General features: G+C 38.1%; 3 protein-coding genes and 1 long non-coding RNA gene across 5 annotated transcripts; 3 read left to right on the top strand and 1 right to left on the bottom strand.

The window, feature by feature from the left end:
• Positions 1–578: 578 nt before the first annotated feature.
• Positions 579–6,150, top strand: gars1 (glycyl-tRNA synthetase 1). The gene is made up of 17 exons (XM_057323322.1): positions 579–894; positions 1,507–1,608; positions 1,761–1,863; positions 2,005–2,146; positions 2,253–2,341; positions 2,884–2,960; positions 3,066–3,211; positions 3,314–3,463; positions 3,556–3,718; positions 3,800–3,964; positions 4,060–4,166; positions 4,265–4,411; positions 4,574–4,659; positions 5,074–5,183; positions 5,276–5,369; positions 5,456–5,646; positions 5,750–6,150. The coding sequence occupies exons 1-17, from the start codon at positions 637–639 to the stop codon at positions 5,873–5,875; spliced, it is 2,256 nt and encodes a 751-aa protein (XP_057179305.1). The 5' UTR covers positions 579–636; the 3' UTR covers positions 5,876–6,150.
• Positions 6,151–7,513: 1,363 nt separating this feature from the next.
• Positions 7,514–14,635, top strand: hhatlb (hedgehog acyltransferase like, b). Its single transcript, XM_057322392.1, has 12 exons — positions 7,514–7,816; positions 8,613–8,733; positions 9,255–9,322; positions 9,427–9,540; positions 9,629–9,823; positions 10,548–10,757; positions 11,312–11,483; positions 11,568–11,712; positions 11,822–11,857; positions 11,943–12,144; positions 12,371–12,512; positions 12,771–14,635. The coding sequence occupies exons 2-12, from the start codon at positions 8,628–8,630 to the stop codon at positions 13,004–13,006; spliced, it is 1,626 nt and encodes a 541-aa protein (XP_057178375.1). The 5' UTR covers positions 7,514–7,816; positions 8,613–8,627; the 3' UTR covers positions 13,007–14,635.
• On the bottom strand, positions 12,864–17,755 carry LOC130546882 (uncharacterized). Of its 2 annotated transcripts, none has more exons than XR_008961835.1 (5): positions 17,653–17,755; positions 17,522–17,562; positions 17,227–17,314; positions 14,643–14,871; positions 12,864–12,974 (listed from the first exon to the last, which is right to left on the bottom strand). It is a non-coding gene; the product is annotated as an uncharacterized LOC130546882 (long non-coding RNA). The 2 variants fall into 2 exon arrangements; XR_008961836.1 differs by having other exon boundaries at positions 17,227–17,318.
• klhl40b (kelch-like family member 40b) lies at positions 14,865–18,448 on the top strand. Its single transcript, XM_057322391.1, has 6 exons — positions 14,865–16,070; positions 17,230–17,390; positions 17,485–17,592; positions 17,681–17,866; positions 18,040–18,189; positions 18,336–18,448. The coding sequence occupies exons 1-6, from the start codon at positions 14,946–14,948 to the stop codon at positions 18,445–18,447; spliced, it is 1,842 nt and encodes a 613-aa protein (XP_057178374.1). The 5' UTR covers positions 14,865–14,945; the 3' UTR covers position 18,448.
• Positions 18,449–19,643: the final 1,195 nt, after the last annotated feature.

Consider the following 19,643-nt stretch of genomic DNA (forward strand, 5'->3'; position numbering starts at 1 on the left):
GGATTTTGCTTGTACGATTTTTGGTCTCACTTAACGTCTTGACACTCTTACCTCACAATGATTAATAACTTTAAATCATATAACTCATAACACTGTTAATACTAATATGCTGATCTACTCAGATCTTGATGGTTACATAATTCATAATTTGGTGTATTAGCTGGTGTATTAGATTTGGTGTATTAGCTACAGGGAAATTTGTATATTCCTGTACTGCACCAAAGGAAAATGTTATCTGAATTCAATCCAATGTTATTTGCCATTTAAACACTAGATTAAAATTATATTTCTGATATTATTGCAACATATATTTCTTAGATTTTTTTACAGAACTAAACAAGTGCCTAAAATTGCAACTTTTTAAAAAATGATTTATATTGAAATAATATTGAACCTTCGTTTAGTGCAATAAAATGAACAGGAAACGGTGCTTGTCATTAAAATCGGTAACAATGTTAGTTACAGGACAATAATTAGCGAAAAAATTAAGTACAAGAGTAGCGAATCTGCCATTACTAATAAACACCACTCACCTTAAAAATGACGAAAGTGTTGGCCTGAAACCGTGGCCTCCCTTACTCTTTTCTGAGGATTTCATCATTCTGTTCCGCGATTCGGTGCTCCTCCTTTCGGTCCATGCTGTCTCTGCGGAGCCTAACATCAGCACTTCTCCTCAGGACCGGAACACAGACCCTCACCGTCCGCTTGGTTCCGAAGACTAGATCCAGTCCGATACGTCTGTGGGTTTCTCCTCCGGTCAGACCGATCTCGCTGTCGACTTGCTTGTGTAAGAAGAAAAAGACACGCTTGTGGCTGGAGATATCTGACGGGCAGAATATGGATGGCAATATTGAAGAGATTTTGGCTCCTTTGAGGCTGGCAGTGAAGGAGCAGGTAATACGACTATGAAAACAACTATTATGTTGTTTCATTAAACGCACATTCGCCATTTAAACATGACGATGGCCTTGATTCATTATTCTAATGCATCCCAAATTATATAAAAAATGTGTTCTTGTTAAGTGTCGTGGCAAAAGTGATATTTCAGGAAGAGCAGAATAGTGTACTGGTTTTATTTAGTGTTTATACTGTTGCATGATTCAGCTTGAGTCTTGTCAGTGCCACGTTCAATATGAGCCAGTCTGACACAGACTGACCGAGGGTGGAGTGAAACGCAACCACACACACAACGGTGTTTGAGCCAAAACAAAACGAAACCTCTGAGATTCATTCGTCGCAGTTCAGCCCTGATTCTAGTTTCTGAAACGCGATGTCACAACACACTGCAAACTGCCTAGACAGCGTCATTGTGAATGTGTCTATGATGGCCAAAAATGCTGTCTTGCATAACACTTACAGAATGTTGCCTATTGATCTTTAAAGCGACTTAAATTGCTTTCAAGATGTATTTATTAAAATGTGTTTATAGCAATGCATGTCCAATGGAATGCTCTACCAATTGAGCTAAATGAGTTTAATGATGGTTGTTTATATTTCATTTCATAGGGTGAACTTGTGCGTCAGTTGAAGGCAGAAAATGCTCCTGATGTCGATGTCTCCAAGGCTGTGGCAGAACTCAAAGCTCGCAAGAGAATCCTTGAGGCCAGGGTGAGCAGAATTGTTATATGCAGTTGAAAGATTTTATAGTATTCAATGAAATTCCATAGAGATGACATGTATTTAATTAAATGTGTGTATCTTTGACTGTTAGCTTGAAGAAATACGTGTCGTAACACGCCACACTTTTCTCTGTTTTGCAGGAGCTTTCCTTACAGCCCAAAGATGACATTGTGGACAGAACAAAGATGGAAGACACTCTGAAAAGGCGGTTCTTTTATGATCAAGCATTTGCCATTTATGGAGGTTTGTTTTTTGGGTTTACAATAACGAATGACTGTAAAACATTGATTTTATTTAGAAACCGTTTATCTTACAGCTTCGGCAGAATTGTAAATATGATTGCTTTAGGATTGTAAACGAAACATTCATTTGTGTCTGTTAAAGGCGTGAGTGGTCTGTATGATTTCGGCCCCGTGGGTTGCGCTCTGAAGAACAACATTCTGCAGGTCTGGAGACAACACTTCATCCAGGAGGAGCAGATTTTGGAGATCGACTGCACCATGCTCACACCAGAACCTGTTCTGAAGTGAGTGTTTTTCTTTATGTTTGGCCTTTTAAAAGTGCATTAGTTCATCAGACGGTCCCCGTCTCTTGAGAAGCTTTCATTTATTCTTTCGCGTGTTCCATTGAAGGACATCAGGGCATGTGGATAAATTTGCAGACTACATGGTTAAGGATGTGAAAAATGGAGAGTGTTTCCGAGCTGACCATCTCCTTAAAGGTACATCTTTGTTTTTTTTTTGTTTAGAAAGGTTTTTTTCTAGTATGTGTTGATTGATATGGGAGATCCTGGCTCAGGTGGGCTTCATGTTTGAGTGAACCGACTCATCCGTGCAGCCTCTGTTGGTGTTCTGAGGGAAAACATTGAAGAATCAAAAAAGGTTTATCAGGAAAACAGACAAATAACTATTGTGGTTTTTAAACCCCTTTGACAAGTTGCATTATGACTTGGATCTGTTAAGCATTGCTTTTGTGCTGAACATCATGTTTACCAAAACATTCCTAGGAATATTTTGCAGCTGACAACAAGTTATGTGTGATGAGATAGTCACTGGTGGTGAAGAAACCTGCTGGCCAGGTTTATTTGACAGGTTTGGTCACAATTTGATCTAGTGACAGACATCATTAATAAATGGAAAGTTGGCTAAACAGTAATGTTTGCATATTTTTGTTTTAAATGGCTTTCTTCGTTTGCTATATATTCAGGTGAATCCCTGTTTAAAAGTGAAAACTTTGTTTATGATGTTTGTTTTTATGTCTTAGCTCATCTACAGAAATTAATGAGTGACAAGAAATGTTCGGCAGAAAAGAAAAGTGAGATGGACAGTGTAATAACTCAGGTACATCATATATCTTAAAGATATTTCTCATTAAAGAAAGCAATGTTGAACTCATGCTGTAGGAATATAGGTGTAATACTCCTTCTTTTGTGCTTTTTTCCTCAGATGGATAACTACACTCAGCAGGAGTTGGCAGATTTGTTTGTGCAATACAACGTCAAGTCTCCCATTACAGGAAATGATCTAACGCCTCCCATCTCATTCAACCTTATGTTCCAAACATCCATCGGGCCCGGCGGTAACATGCCAGGGTACGTTTTGATGCCCCCTCTCTGATTTTGGTCATCAATATTGTAAAATACCTGAAGATGTATGATACCCTAGAGTTGATTTGGTTTGTATGATGTGTCCAGATATCTAAGGCCAGAAACTGCTCAGGGAATCTTCCTCAACTTCAAACGTCTCTTAGAATTCAACCAGGGGAAGCTGCCATTTGCTGCGGCCCAGATCGGAAACTCCTTCCGAAACGAAATCTCTCCTCGCTCTGGTTTAATTCGTGTCAGGTGTGATTATAAACAACCCCTTTTTAGAAATTTGAGGGTTTTTTTTTTCAGGATTATCAGTGAAGTATTAATGTGACGTTTGTCTTGTTTAGAGAGTTTACAATGGCTGAGATTGAGCACTTTGTAGACCCGAATGAAAAGGTTCATTCCAAGTTCTCCAACGTTGCCGATTTGGATATCATACTTTACTCTTCCAAAGCACAAACCAGTGGGCAGTCCGCCCACATAATGAGACTGGGAGACGCAGTGGAGCAGGTCAGGAAAGGCCTTCTGTTAATTCTGTTCATTGACTGAATGTGAATCGCAGTTGTACTAAGAGTGCTTTGTATTTTATAGGGAATTATTAACAACTCCGTCTTGGGCTACTTTATTGGAAGGATCTACCTTTATCTGGTCAAAGTGGGCGTGGCAAAGGACAAGCTTCGTTTCCGTCAGCATATGGATAATGAGATGGCCCACTATGCCTGCGACTGCTGGGATGCTGAGACCAAAACCTCTTATGTAAGTTTAGCTTTGTTTGTAGATCTTCCCCAGCATTCTGACCAGACTTGACCAGGTTTTCATTTGTGTTTCATTTGTTTTATTCTGTGTTTCAGGGATGGATTGAGATCGTAGGCTGTGCTGATCGCTCGTGTTATGATCTTTTGTGCCATGCACGGGCCACCAAAGTCCCTCTGGTTGCTGAGAAACCCTTAAAGGAACCCATATCCTTCCATTTCTTGACCACTTTTTGCACCAATGTTGCTTATAGTTCTTGCGTTTAGAGATTACATTGTTCGTACCTTCCTTAACTGTTTCACACAAAGTCGTAAACGTTGTTCAGTTCGAGCCAAACAAAGGAGCCATTGGCAAAGCGTACAAGAAGGATGCCAAGATTGCAATGGAGTACCTTGCCGTCTGTGATGAATGCTTTATCACAGAGCAGGAGAAACTTCTCAATGAGAATGGGTAAATGTCAACTTTATCTATACCCACACCTGCACATTGCTGTTTGCAATCCATTCATATTGGTACTAGCAGATTGTACATGAAAATCTATTGTATCTTTGGGGGAATTAAAAAATGAACAATTCATCTTTCCATTTACTGGTTTCTTTGATATCGCCTCAGTGAGTTCACCATTGAGACTGAGGGCAAGACTTTCAAACTCACCAAGGACATGGTGAACGTGAAGAGGTTCCAGAAGACCCTGCACGGTGAGATGCACAATACTGACTTCCTGTCAGCATAAAAACAACATGTTTGAACTTAAAGTGATAGTTCGTCCAAAAATGAAAATTCTGTGATCATTTACTCACCCTCTTGTCATTTAAAACCCGTATGACTTTCTTGTGCAGAACACAAAAGAAGATATTTTGAAGAATGTTGGTAACCGAACAATAGCGGTACCCATTCACTTCTATTGTATGGACACAAAACCAATGCAAGTCAATGTGTACCGCTGTTGTTTTGTTACCAACATTCTTCCAGATATGTTCTTTTGTGTTCTTCAGAAGAAAGAAAGTCATACAGGTTTGACATGACAAGAGGGACAGAATTTCATTTTTGGGTAAACTATCCCTTTAATTCACTTTAGAATAAAATGTTTACAAAGTTTTATGCTCCCACAGTTGAAGAGGTTGTTCCTAATGTGATCGAACCCTCATTTGGCATCGGGAGAATCATGTACTCCATCTTCGAGCACACATTCCGCATCAGAGAGGGTGACGAACAAAGAACGGTAAAAACAATGCGTTCTAATATAATAATTATTACATTATTTTACAACAATTTTATGGTTGTGTTTTTATTTTTACTAATTCTGTTTCTCAGTTTTTCAGCTTCCCTGCCACTGTGGCACCCTACAAATGCTCTGTCCTTCCACTAAGCCAAAATCAGGAATTCGTGCCATTTGTTCGAGAATTATGTGAGTAACATGATTATTAACAGTGTTCGAACAATGAGATTGTATTAACATTGTGTAAAACATTAACGCATCGCTTTGCTCTACAGCCGAAGCTCTGACAAGGAATAGCGTCTCTCACAAGGTGGATGATTCTTCAGGATCTATCGGAAGGCGCTATGCCAGAACAGATGAGATCGGCGTGGCGTTCGGTATCACCATCGATTTTGACACGATCAACAAGACACCCCACACAGCCACCCTGAGAGACCGTGATTCCATGAGACAGATCAGGGCTGAGGTAATTCATATGTGCATAAAGCTTTATTTTTAAATAGTCTTCATCTAATTTACATAAACAACCATGCTGAACGTTTTGCTGATGCGTACACTTGTAATTCCAGGTCCTCGAGTTGCCAGAAATCGTTCGTGATCTGGCCAACGGTACAATCACGTGGGTGGAGGTGGAAGGCAAGTACCCTGTGTTTGAGGGTCAGGAAACCAGCAAAAAGGAGACGGCAGAGGAGTAGAGCGTCTGTGTCTCCGTCACGTATGCCTCTTTCAGACATGGACATTTTTGCATTTCATTCATAGGATCTGTGCACATGTTTTGTTCCATGCTACTGGAACAACTGTAATGAAGTTCACCCTTAAAACTCAAGGAATCTATGTATAAGGACCTAAAGGGATGACTTTAATGTACTAGTAAAAGGATTTTATCATTCCGGAATGTGGGCTGATACATGTAAGACATGAATAACACATATGGTTCAATAAATCAAGCCAGCACTTTCTGGGCCCATAAGTTTGTGTTCAGTGTGTATATTTTCAGCAAGTAAACAGCACTAGTGATGTTAAAAAACTGTTTAAAACTGTGTTGAATATTGACCACATGGTGGCGTAGAACCTGCAAAAAAATAGATTATCCAAACCTGTTTTATGCGTCTGTTTTGTGTATTTATTTAAAAGTAGAGGTCATTTTGTAATGCCAGGTAAGAATTCAAGTTCTTTTACATTTTTAAAGGATAGGCGTATATTTAAATGTTGTTCAACTACAGGCTTAGATCCTCCAAAAGCAGTCTTGACCCTGACAGGAACAGCTGAGGAGCTACGCGTATGTATGCTTGAGCTCTGGGCTTTTCTTAGTGGTTGATAGACATCTCGCTGCTTAAAATAAATAAAGTTGTATTTAAGCATCTATAAAATAGATGTCTGTTATGAGCAAAGAGTGCTGTTTTATGCATTTGGGCAATTCTGTGCAAATATCTGCAGCCTTAAAAGAGTCTAGTTTTTACCAAAGGTTTTCGCCATACTGATCAGATGACAATATTTGGTGGTTTTCATAGTGTTACATCCATAACAATCCATATTCCTCATAAATGGGCACATACAAATTTGGTCCATGTGTTGGATATGATTGCTTCTGGTTTACACATTTACAGAAATCCTACAAAGTATGTTGTCTCTAAGAAATGTTCGTCCTTTTTGTCACCATCCATAATACATTCATTTTTCTCTCTTTTAAAATAGAAAACTTGTGCAAAGACTGACATTTTTCTAATGTCTGGACTCTTATCATCAGGGGTTCAGTAAAATATAAACAGATGGTTCAATATATTGGTAATAAATACTTCCTCTGAGAATTTATATTTCAAATTTGACTGGAAATGTCACATCCATAACGCTGGAATTGCCCAATTGGGAATCAAACTCATGACCTTTGGGTTGCTATAGCACAATGCAGCGACTGAGGTAAACAATTCAATCTGTATTAGCTATGCTTTGTGTATGAAAATATGATTTACTGTGGCTTATATTCCTGAGCAAATGTAATAGTAATAGCTTGTTCTTGTTTGTAGTTCCATGTCTTCTCTATATGACCTTTGTTTATTTGTATCTTATAAATTGGTCATTGGTCTCATCTAATTGTTCTGTCATATATTCTAAAAACAGGTTGGTTACAGGTGTTCTTACAAAAAAACAATACCATTATACCAGACAGAGCACGTCTCCCCTGGTAAGCTTGAAATGTACAGTACTTTAAATTTATATTTTAAATTGTGGCATAAAAGAATTATAAATTCCATATTATATGACTTCTATTTAAAGGTATGTTTAATTATTTAATGTAAATAAAAGAATGACATTTGCATTAATATCATAAGTTACACAGTGTTGTGTAGAACACATCCAATGGGGGTACCAGCCTGTTTCTATTGATACATCTTAACACAATGGGTCCGCCCCCTATGCTTCAAATGAATATAAATACATCCGTCATTCACCTTTAACTGTCTGCAACTGCCCCACAGGCAGTTTGACGCCCCTCAGCCTTAAAAAGATTAGACAAAGAATAACTAATGCATCTGTCTTTGTATCTCTTTACATTATTGTGATTATTTTAAGTTCAAGGGGATTTTTCACTGATTCAAACGGCCTTTTTGGGTAACAGTGACATTGCTGCACTCAAGGTTAGTACAACAGGTGTTTCTAAGAGCTCTTAAGCAGCTATGTGTAGCGCATGACCCACTAACATGCAACCAATTCAGATATCAGAGAAAGAGTTGATCTACCAGCATGACTCGTTGATATTTTACCTGTGTGGCTCTGTAGGACCCGATATGTATAACTATTATACAATTCCACAATAATAACCATGAAGACAAATCGGGCCAGATTGAAGATTTAGATCATTTCTTTAAACTACCTGTTCTCAAGGTAGAGAAGCAGATCAAATAATCATCAGGTTATTGACAAAGATGAAAGATTTAGCTGTAATGTAAACGTGACAGAAGTGTGATGCTTCAGTCGATACAATGAGTGCAAGAAAAAATAGCCCAGTTAAAAATAGGAGCATAGTGTAGATGTTTCCTGCGCATAGAATTCAAATCAGTGGAAAACTCTAGAGAGATCCAATTGGTTTGAGTATTAAGTCATTAAAATATCTACAATGATGATTCTTTCGTGTATATGGAATTATTGTCTGATGCAGTTTACTATCCTTTTTCCCCCCATAGATTTCTAATTACTAAAGTTGCAAATATGTGGACATCAATCATGTGTTTGCATTATAACAAAACGGCAAACTGCAGCATCATTTATTTGCAGATGCCACTTTTTATATGTTGTATCTAAAACAATGACATTTAATATGTATAATGTGACAGCATGCCCAAATACTTCTTGGGCCACTGTACACCCTTAGCATAACCTAAGCACTGATTGACTATATTTTAAGTGTTTTCCCCCCAAATACTTTCTATTTAGGTTGTGCTGTGCACCATGGGAATCAAAGCAGCGCTTCCCAGGTATGAGCTCTACGTTTACAATGTAGTGCTGTGTTTGGCAATGCTCTGGACTACCAGATGGATATTTGATGTGTCCAGCTGTAAGTATACATGAACTTCTAAGGTCAATGTGTCATTGCGTAGCCCTCTACTGTACATTTCCCATACATTTTTCACAGGAATGTCCGTCTTAAACACGTTTTTGCCATTGTGAACAATGGATATATTCCTGGTGAGGCACAGAATTATTACTCCTGTGTACTGTATATGAGGGAAAAGATAGCACTGATAGCAGCAAGCTGCAGAAAGCTATGCAAAGTACGCACAAGGGGTCATGTTTCAGTATTTATACACCAAAGAATGAGAGACCAAACACCCAGAGAGCGAGAGAGGTATTATTGTGGGTCACTGTGTTTATTACTGTACACCCGTAAAAAAAATCCTCAAATACATGCTGAATACACTAAAGGGATCGTTCACCCAAAAATAAATTTTCAGCAATTTCACAAACATTTTCCTTCTGAATGATATCCACTGAAATAAAGTAAGATTCATTTTGACTTATTATTGAATCATTTTTCATAATAAAACTGAGCACTAAATGACTCTACTGCATATCCAGCGAATTCCAACAGAAAAACCTTCAAGACCACTGTTCAGCCAGGATGGTCCTACTTTGGCAGAAAAATGGTGAGATATTTCCAAACCATCGTCCTGTCAGAGTGTTGCTTTTCTGCACTATTCACTATGACTTCAAACCAAAGCTTGACGGAATTATGACTTCTGTCCTTCAGGATACGGCTGACATCGAATGGATGATGTGGTTCTCCACGTTCAGAGAGCACATCATCTTTGCTCTCTCAGGTCATGTGCTCTTTGCCAAGATCTGCTCTATGCTGGCTCCTCAGGTTCCTCTTAACGCCACATTCTTTCATGCATTATTTCTGCTGATATCTGGCTGACCTTTCTGACGTCACATTTTCTCCGGTCCCACAGTACAAAGCAGTGGTTTACATGGCGTACGGTATGCTGGCGGTTTTCACCAGTATGGGCTGGGCGTACCTCACTCTCATCCTCTCTCACTGTGTGCTGTTGTACAGCATCTCTCTGGTTAAGCTCAGGTGGCTCTGCTATGCGGCCGGTCTCACAACACTGGCCACCTTTAAAATGGAGCCCTTCATTTCCTGGCAGGTACATCTTTACAAAGACAACGATTTGCGATATTATATATAAAAGAAAGACATACATAGAGTTTCGCTCCAACTGTGTCAAACACATACACTCTTAAAAATAAAGGTGCTTGAAAGGCTCTTCACAGAGATGCCATCGAAGAACTATTTTTGGTTCCACAAAGAACCATTCAGTCAAACTTGCTTTTTTCTTACTTTTTACATGTTTTGCCACAAAGAACTTTTTTTGAAACAGAAAGGTTCTTCAGATGTTAAAGGTTCTTTATGGCAGTCGTTCTCCAACTTTTTCGTTGTAAGGCCCCCTTTGTGTTAAATGCATCGCTTTGCGGCCCCCCATATAAAGACGTATAATCTTAAACTTCGAATTTTAATTAAACCAAAAACATTCAGTTATACAATGCTGGAACCTCAATTCTTTTGGTTGGTGGTGTCATTTTTCTGATGTTTGATTGCATAAAATCTATGATAAATTTCTATATTTCATAAAATGCAACAAAATCTGTGGCCCCCTGGATCCATCTTGGGGCCCCCCAGGGGGCCACGGTCCCCAGTTTGAGAACCACTGCTTTATGGAACCAAAAGGTTCTTCTATGGCATCAAAGAACCTTTTGAAGTACCTTTTTTTAAGAGTGTACCTGCATGCAGGACCTTTATAAGCTAGTTCAGATGTGTTCCTTTGGGGTTTGAGGTAAAAACAGAGGTAAATGATATTTTCTATCTTGCAGGCAGGATTTGTTAGCGGCTCTTTTGAGCTTCGTCCTATCCTGTTCTACGGTGGCTGTGGGTTCACCATCATGCGCTGCATGAGCTTCGCTCTTGATAACTGTGAGAGGAAGGATGGAAACTACAGCATCCTGGAGCTTCTCAAGTACAACTTTTACCTTCCCTTCTTTTACTTTGGGCCCATCATGACCTTCGACAAGTTCTACATTCAGGTCTCTAACTACAATTTGATCTGTGGATTTCTTTATCTTCCTTTCCAAAGGTCTTTTTTTTCCTTTTTTCCTCTTTTCATTTTTATAGTTCAGGAGATTTGTTGGAGTTCTCAGTTGTGTTTCATTATACTGTATGCATTTGCTTATATTAGGGATTATCTTTGTCTCAGATGTTTCTACTAAAATATTAAGCTTAAAATAATAAAAACAGAAACAAATGAGACTGTTAAAATAAACTATGGGCCTTAAAAATAATAAAAGAAATGTTTAAGTTTATATTGAGATCTTCAATAATATTGACTTACAGATCTGAGCTCAGTTCGTATAATTGTTGAGATATCCTCTAAAAACTCAATTTGTGAGATTTCTGTGGCTTTTCTAGGAGAAATATCTGAGACATTGGCGACCTAAGCAAGTTTTATTTGTTCTCCCATTAATCTTATTATAGGAAAAGCTGTAAATTTAAAGAAATCTCTTCTGTGGTGGGTTTGCTCTCTGAAAGTATCCGATTTATATCTACCATAATGTATAACATTCCTCTTTGACTTCACCAGGTCAATAACCCAAACCTAACCAGGAAGGAAGGGGAGATGTGGAATATCTCCATCCAAGCCCTGGTGCACCTGGCGGTCATTACTATAGTTGCAATCATCTTTCACTTCATGTACTTTCTGACTATACCTAGTGACATGAAGCTCCTCAAACACATCTCTGACTGGGCACTCAGTAAGCATGTGTTTGTGTGTACATGACATGTACAGTGTATACAAACACTTATTCCAAATGAGCTCTTTCTCTGTTTCATTACAGTCGGACTGGCCTACTTCACTCTGGTGTATGACTGGGTGAAAGCAGCTGTGATGTTCGGGGTGATAAACACAGTGTCAAGACTGGATCATCTGGACCCTCCCAGACCGCCAAAATGCATCACTATGCTTTATGTGTTCTCTGAGACGTAAGAAGGACCCTTTGATGGACCCTTTGTTTTTTGGTCTAAAATTGGTTTCCCATTTAAAAAACAAATTTTTTGACAAAAATATTTTTCATTTTGTTTTTGTATACAGACACTTTGATCGAGGAATCAACGACTGGCTCTGCAAGTATGATTGATCATTTCTTAAACATTTATTGTGAAACAAAGCATCAAACACTAGAATTGTTCGCTTGATGTTGTCATCTCCACAGATATGTCTATAACTATCTTGGAGGGAAACATGATAACGTTTTGGATGAGCTCATCGCATCTCTGTGCACGTTTGGTGTTGCCACCGTCTGGCTTGGCCCGAGCTGGGTAGTTTTCATCTGGGCTTTTCTAAACTGCTTTGGCCTTAATTTTGAATTATGGACTGCCAAGTTCTTCACCATGGAGCCCTTTGTTTCTATCGAGGTAATTAAGTAAAAAATACAGTATTTCACTAGAAAAATTATCTATATGAGTCTTGTAGTAGTTTTAATATGTACAGCAAAGTGCAATTAATCTTGTTATGTATCTATTTCTGTGCCCTTCTTTGGTATATGAAACATCAGTGCTCCCTCTAGTGGCTAAAGGTGAAATTGTAGGAGCACTGTTTTAGGTCAAAATCTTATCCGGAACTGTTTTTTCTTACCCACAGATGGCAATATCTGAATCAATGTCACGCAGAATAAGGGGTGTGCTTAATACCTTTAACTTCTGGACGATTGTTCTCTACAACGTTTTGGCCCTGAGCAGTCTTGATTTTGCAAAGCTTGTCGCTAAGAGACTGTTACTTAAAGGTAATGCATATAGCTCAGCAACACAATTTATACAGTACATGTTTCATTTTAAAACAATTCATATAAAAACAATTGTATAATATTTATATAATATTATGTTTATATAATAATGAATAAATCATTAACAAATCACAATACATTTTTTAATAGAAATTTTGGATAAAGCTATATGAAATCTAAAGTGACATTTTATTTATATTTTTATTTTAAAAACAAAATACATTTCTTAAAATCAAACCACCGTTTTGTTATTGACAGGTTTTCCCTTCACTACCATCACTGTGATGTTTGTTACCTACTGCCTGATTCAGTTGATTAAGGAAATGGAAAGAAGTCAGGCTCTGATTGATGATCCAGACCCAATCCCCCCACCTGCCCCTGTTCCTCCACCCACAAATGCACCCAGTACCACCACCACCACAGTTCCCAGTACCACGCAGATAGATGCTGCTGCCGCCCAGCCTGTGGACACAAACAAGGAGAAAGCAGAGTAGAGATTAGATGACAGTTAATCTTTACAGTTACTTCACCTAAATGGTTTACTTGTGGTCTTCGACTTCAACACAGAGGATATACAATGTTTTAATAACAGTACTGTAAGAAGAGATGCTGTGATTTTAAACAGCTAGTTTGAAATTTGACAGGTTTGGTCAACAGTATTGCATTCATTGGCTGCTTTTGACAGTTGTAGGTATATATAATAGGTATTGCAGATACATGTGCTTTGTTGTTTTAAAAAAAGTAGTGGAAGGATTTTATTACTAAAAATGTTTTAATGTAGTTTTAGTTGAAATACGTCTGGCAAATATTCAAAGTGTTCTTAAAAGCAGTGTTGGGTGTAACTAGTTACTAAGCAATTAGTTACTGTCATTAATTACTTTTCCCTTGAAAAGTAAAGTAAGGGATTACTTTTATTTTTTCTGTAATTTACTTCTGATGTAATTGAACTAAATACTGTTATATATTCAATAGTCGAAATGACATAGAAATTATAAGTCTAACTTTAAAATGTATGCTTTAATGTCTCCTCCTCACATTTGTATACTTTGGTCAGTTAATAAGAATAATTGATGTAGTTATTTATTTATTTAATGAATTAAACAAGCCGTTTCATGTCTATCCTTGAATCAATTCTAATCACGGTTGATGCAGGATATAGAAAGTAATTAGTTACAAGTAAATACTTTTTGGAGAGAGTAATTTGCACAGTAATCTAATTACACTATTGAATATGTAATTAGTAACTAGTAATTAATTACTTTTTCAGAGTTACTTACCCAACACTGCTTAAAAGTAATCCATGCATGTGTTCAGACTGCAAATGAAATGATGTGCTAATTTAAATACAAACTTAAGATCACAAAGTTTATTAAGTGAATTTGTGATGTACATTAAAGTTAAAAATGAACGAATGTGAAGGTCTCCCCATCATTGTGCTTCTCTAAATGTTTAGGATGTCTCTTTAGTCCAGAACTTTTCCATATTTAACACTTTTATGCATGAATTTATGACAACATCAGTCAGGATTTTTTCTTTTTTCTGTTTATTGCTCTTATAGGGAATGTAAAATAGATAAAAAAAGATGATCTATACGGTCAATATGCGTTTAATATGCGACAGTTAGCTGTCCACTTTAGTGACCTTTATGCTTGAAACCACCCAATTTGGTTATATTTAACTTTTTGCTAAGCAGCGAAATGGTAAAGTTAATAAAAGAGCATCTCATCAGAGCTGATGGAGTCTCTGACACGTTTTGCCTTCATGACAGAGTTCCTAAATTAAACTTGGACTCCAACAAAAGCATACATCTCTTTGAGAACATTCAAGATCAGTGATGTCAGGCCCTTTTCATTCTTTGATACAGTGTTTATATGAATTGGCATAAGCTCTCATCAGCTTTTTTATGCACCCATGTACAGTGCTACACAAACTCTGACCCATGTCAAAGATTTAAATCATAGTGAAATTAAGGGCTGAACTCAAACTTTGATGCGCAATATCTCCAAATTAGATTATGAGACCGGCAGGGTCACAAATGCCCTATTCTCACTACTAAATCTGTCAAGAAAACAAACCAAAGGAGTGATTCACAAAGCTGAAAAGAAAGTATGCAGTAGTCTGTGATCTCACCTTTAGGGCTGGTGTTCTGGGACAGTCTCCCATGAGGCAGAGCGTCAGCTGTTGCACAGGACGGGTGGGGGGGTTGTATTTCACATGTACAAGTATGGATTCCACATCTTTGTGAAGGTGTAGTGTCTATAAATAGCCCTCAGCTGGAGTTTGGTTGAAGTATTGAGACAGCTGATAAAGTCTGGCAGGCAGCAAAGCGGAACTGGTTCGACTGCCTCCTCTTTCCCGGCTGAACAGAGAACTAAAGTGTTAGTCGCACATCAGACCGCTGGACTACCTTCATAGTGACACTACAGCAGAAATATGGCTCTACCCATAGACCCCATGGAGGAGCCCCGCATGTACCAGCAGACCCTGTTACAGGACGGCCTCTACGATCTTCTGGAGAGTGATATGATGGTGGACTGTATTTTGAAGGTAAAGGACAAGGAGTTTCCCTGCCACAGGCTGGTTTTGGCCGCCTGTAGCTCTTACTTCAGGGCGTTCTTCAAATCAGGTGTGGAAGACAGCAAGCAAAGGGAAATCGTATTGGAGGACGTGGAGCCTGGAGTTATGGGCATGATCGTGAAGTACCTCTACACCTCGAACATCAACGTGACGGAGCAAAACGTGCAGGACATCTTTGCTCTGGCCAACATGTTGCAGATTCCTTCGATTTTCACGGTATGCGTCTCTTTTTTACAAAAGCGATTGAGTTTGAGTAACTGTTTGGCCATCTTTAGACTAGGCCTCATGTTGGACTGCCCTCGGCTGGCCGTATCGGCACGGAACTTTATATGCGAGCGCTTTCAAATCATCGTTCGAGATGACGAATTCCTGCAGTTGAACTCGAGCGAGTTGGCGGCGGTTTTGGCATCGGATTCTTTGAACGTGGAGACAGAGCAGGATGTGTTCGAGGCTTTGATTAAATGGGTGGGACATGGCCGAGAGACGCGGATGGAGGACTTGCCGGGACTGCTGGATTGCGTGAGGTTACGTCTGGTTCCTCAGAGCTACTTGGCCAAAAACGTGGAGCAACACGAGTGGCTGCGCTCACACCCAGAGATCACCAAGAAACTGCAGCTGGTTAAAGACGCACACGCTGGGAAACTTCCGGAAGTCAAGACCAAAAGCAAAATGAGCGAGGACAAGACGAGCGGTGAGGTAGAAAAGAATGAGGAAGAGGAGCAGGAGGAACTACTTCCTGGTTTCCTCAATGACAATCTGCGGTTTGGGATGTTTTTAAGAGACTTGATCCTTTTAATAAGTGACAGTGCGTCTGTGGCGTATGACCCAACAGGAAATGATTGTTATGTGGCGTCGGTCTCCACCCAAATCCCCAAAAACCACTGCAGCCTGGTCACAAAAGAAAACCAGATCTTTGTAGCAGGTGGACTGTTTTTTGATGAGCAAAACAAAGACGAACAGATTTATTTATACTTTTGGCAGGTACGGCTTTGCCTATTGCATTCATTTCAGCTTAGAACAGGGTTTTTTAAACTGGGGGCCCCGAGATGGATCCAGGGGGGCCACAGATTTTGTGGCATTTTATGATGTATAGAAATTTGTTATAGATGCTATGCAATCAAACATTAGAAAATAAGACCACCAACCAAACGAATTTATGTATGAGCATTCTATAACTGAATATGTTTTAGGTTTAGTTAAAATTCTAAGTTTAAGATTATATTTTTTTGGGGGGGTGGCGCAAAGCAGTGCACTGTACACAAAAGGGGCCTTACAAAGTATGAGAACCACTTGTCTAGAATAACTCTCCACTCAACTGTATCCTGTGGAAGAAAAATCACAGCAAGAATATGAAAATATTCTTTCCTGGTTATGCAAACTAAAGTTCCTAAAGCAGCAATCTCAATTTGAGTTAGTTCCAGTTGCAGATATACATTTTTTCATGGGTTGAAGCCAAATAGTTAAGTCAAACTATATTTTCCTACCTGACAAATCAAATTATAAATGATTATTATACGTTTAACATTATAATAATCCGGGTAAGATCGGTAAACAGTTTAAATACTGATTTTTAATGTAATTGTCTGTTTATTTTGCACCAAACAGTTTTAATATTGTTTTCAATCATTAACACAAATTGCAGTATATCTTTACAAAGAAAAGAAAAGATATTTTTATATATTAACTATCAATATATGACATCTTTTAATATACATTTGAAAATATATGGGATAAAACATAGTTAATATCGTTGCAGTCCTTCAAAACCTTTGATGTCTCAATTCGCTGTTTTTCAGGAAATGGAAAATATATATTAAATACTGTGTTGTCAAAATTTACAAGCACTATTTAAATTAGCACTATTTATTGGTTACCTTAGATATTTGCAAAACCCAGTGACAAACATAAAGGGTGACTAATAATAATGATTTATGACAAAAAAAATGAGATATGAAATATGGAGATACAAGGTTTCAGAAGGACAGCAGTATATATGACAAAACATTGAATAAATAAGGAAAGCCACTTTTCATATATTGAAAAATATAAGCACTTAGTTCCAATATATGAAAATGCATGATTTAACATATCGTTAATATATAAATACATTAACATTCTTTGTAATTGGTACTTTTACCAGTTTGATCCGGCAAGCTCCGACTGGATGGGCATGCCTCCCATCCCCTCCCCCCGCTTCCTGTTTGGGATGGGTGAGGCCGAGAACTCTATCTTTGTGATTGGAGGGAGAGAAATGAAGGAAGGAGAGAAAATTCTGAATACAGTCATGGTTTATGACAGACAGTAAGTACATTTCAATGACACCACATGGCCACAATTTCAGCATATAATCTAAACATGAATCTTACAAGTACTTCAATCATCCCTGTTTGTAAAGGTCTCTTAAATGGGCCGAGTCAGACCCTCTTCCCTACCCGGTGTATGGTCATGGAATAGTGTCCCACGATGAAATAATCTATGTGATTGGAGGAAAGGGGGAAAACAAGTAAGTTTCTTTAAATATGTATTCACCTGAATGTATTAATGTTACATATTTTACACAGACCTCTACATTAAACAACTTTGCTTTGCAGGGAATGTGTGAATCGAGTATGTGCGTATGACACCACGAAACGGCAGTGGAAAGACCTCGCTCCTCTGAATATAGCACGCTCACTCTTTGGTGTCACCATCCACAATAACAAGATCTATGTAGCGGCCGGAGTCACAGACACAGGCATCACAGGCAGCACTGAGATGTATGACATCAAAACAAACAAGTATGTGCTTCTACATACAGTACATATATGTGTATATTTTTAATGACTGGTGAAGTTTGTCATTATTAGTATTTGGATGGAAAATTGACAGCCTTCTAGGTTGTGCTATAGCTACTTTGGAACCTAAACGCTGTTTATATGGAAACCTACTTTGGTCTGTGTCCATGTTACAGGTGGTCAGAGTTTGTGGAGTTTCCGCAAGACCGTAGTTCACTCAGCCTGATCTCTGTGGGTGGTGTTCTCTATGCTGTGGGAGGGTTTGCCATGTTCCCTACAGAAGACAGCGATGATCTTCTGCCCCGCGAGATGAATGACATCTGGAGGTAAGGAGCCAAATCTCTGTAATCAGATTTCAAGAACAATGCAAGATACACATTTTGTGGCGTTCCATTGCACACTAAATAATCAAATATGCGGTGTGAATATCTCAATATGGCCATGTGTAATAAAGGTGACTGTTTGTTCACAGGTATGATGAAAAGGAGAGAACATGGCACGGGATACTGAGGGAGATTCGGTACGCATCTGGTGCAACGGTTTTGGGAGTTCGACTTAATACACTTCGTCTGCATAAGATCTAAACCGGAGTCATTCTGTGATTCTGTGCGCTACTGAAAAAACACTTGGATTTGACAAATGATTTGACACTCAAATTTAAATCAGTTTAAACAGAACAGTTGTTATACTGGACAAAGTGCTGACCGGCTTGTAAGAGGGCAGAACGATTGTTCTCAATCTCATTCCATGACAATGATAATATGATATTCAATCATTCAAACACACTTGTTAAAGTATCATTCGAAATCGGGAGAAAAACATTGTGAAAATGTAGTTTCTAAAAACTTGTGTTATAGACAAGACCTGTGTGTTTCATGGTGTGTACAATTTAGCGTTTTCTATTTATTGATATGTCATTTCTGTGTCAGTTCTGAATGAGAGAAATTTAAACGAACGCTTTAACTTTCCCAAAAGTAAAAAATAAACACAAAAATGCTTAAGACACTTTATTTGGTTTACTATTGAAATTATCTTTTTATTTTGTTTTGTTACAGACAATAAATACTACTTGTAACAGTAAATGGCATAAAATACAGCCTAATGTTATTAGAACCGCTAGACTCTAGTCTATGTATTGTTTTAGTATTTGGTTGACACAACCAGCACGACTTCTGTCTGCATGTAGTCTTTGTACACAAAGGTTAACTAATACATTGAGTTTACATTTACATGTAGAATTAAAAATGTACAGTCACACTCATGATTGACTTATTACACCGAAAATAATATATATGTTAAAGGGACAGTACACCCCAATTTCTTTCCCTTCTATACTTTCGTCTGTGTAACACAAAAGGAGATACTGAATGGTCAATAGTTCTTATTTAATACATATGACTGGTGACCCCAGCTGTAAAACAAGATTTTTAGCAAATAATGACCTAAATTCAAGCCTTTTGCTGCCTAAAAGAAATCAGACTTAATAAGGTAAGACTTAGAAGTGAAGGTGGTTAAATCATACCAGAATTTTCATTTTTGGGTAAAATTTTCTGTAAGTGCTAGTTTTGGGGAGAAAAATAATTTACTGTACTTTTGATGTGTGAATAGTTAAAAAAATTGCCAATAAGATTAAATGAACTGCCAAAGCTCCAAAGTGTACATCAAATTTCTGTTTTAATATGTCCTGTTTTATAATATCAAAAACAAACTAAAAAACACAAATGTCTTAAAAACTGAAAAACGTTTTACAAACGCCAAAAGTACCCCTAATATTCCCCAA

Source organism: Triplophysa rosa, linkage group LG23, assembly GCF_024868665.1.
Source record: "Triplophysa rosa linkage group LG23, Trosa_1v2, whole genome shotgun sequence".
Classification (NCBI taxonomy): Eukaryota; Metazoa; Chordata; class Actinopteri; order Cypriniformes; family Nemacheilidae; genus Triplophysa; species Triplophysa rosa.

Bases quoted from the DNA above. Each gene is read 5' to 3' on its own strand.
- gars1 (XM_057323322.1), top strand. From the start codon at position 637: ATGCTGTCTCTGCGGAGCCTAACATCAGCACTTCTCCTCAGGACCGGA. The intron at 3,212-3,313 runs GTACGTTTTGAT...TGATGTGTCCAG, and splicing joins CCCGGCGGTAACATGCCAGG to ATATCTAAGGCCAGAAACTG. The intron at 5,370-5,455 runs GTGAGTAACATG...TTTGCTCTACAG, and splicing joins GCCATTTGTTCGAGAATTAT to CCGAAGCTCTGACAAGGAAT.
- hhatlb (XM_057322392.1), top strand. From the start codon at position 8,628: ATGGGAATCAAAGCAGCGCTTCCCAGGTATGAGCTCTACGTTTACAAT. The intron at 9,541-9,628 runs GTTCCTCTTAAC...CCGGTCCCACAG, and splicing joins GCTCTATGCTGGCTCCTCAG to TACAAAGCAGTGGTTTACAT. The intron at 10,758-11,311 runs GTCTCTAACTAC...TGACTTCACCAG, and splicing joins TCGACAAGTTCTACATTCAG to GTCAATAACCCAAACCTAAC.
- klhl40b (XM_057322391.1), top strand. From the start codon at position 14,946: ATGGCTCTACCCATAGACCCCATGGAGGAGCCCCGCATGTACCAGCAG. The intron at 16,071-17,229 runs GTACGGCTTTGC...TACTTTTACCAG, and splicing joins TTTATTTATACTTTTGGCAG to TTTGATCCGGCAAGCTCCGA. The intron at 18,190-18,335 runs GTAAGGAGCCAA...GTTTGTTCACAG, and splicing joins GAGATGAATGACATCTGGAG to GTATGATGAAAAGGAGAGAA.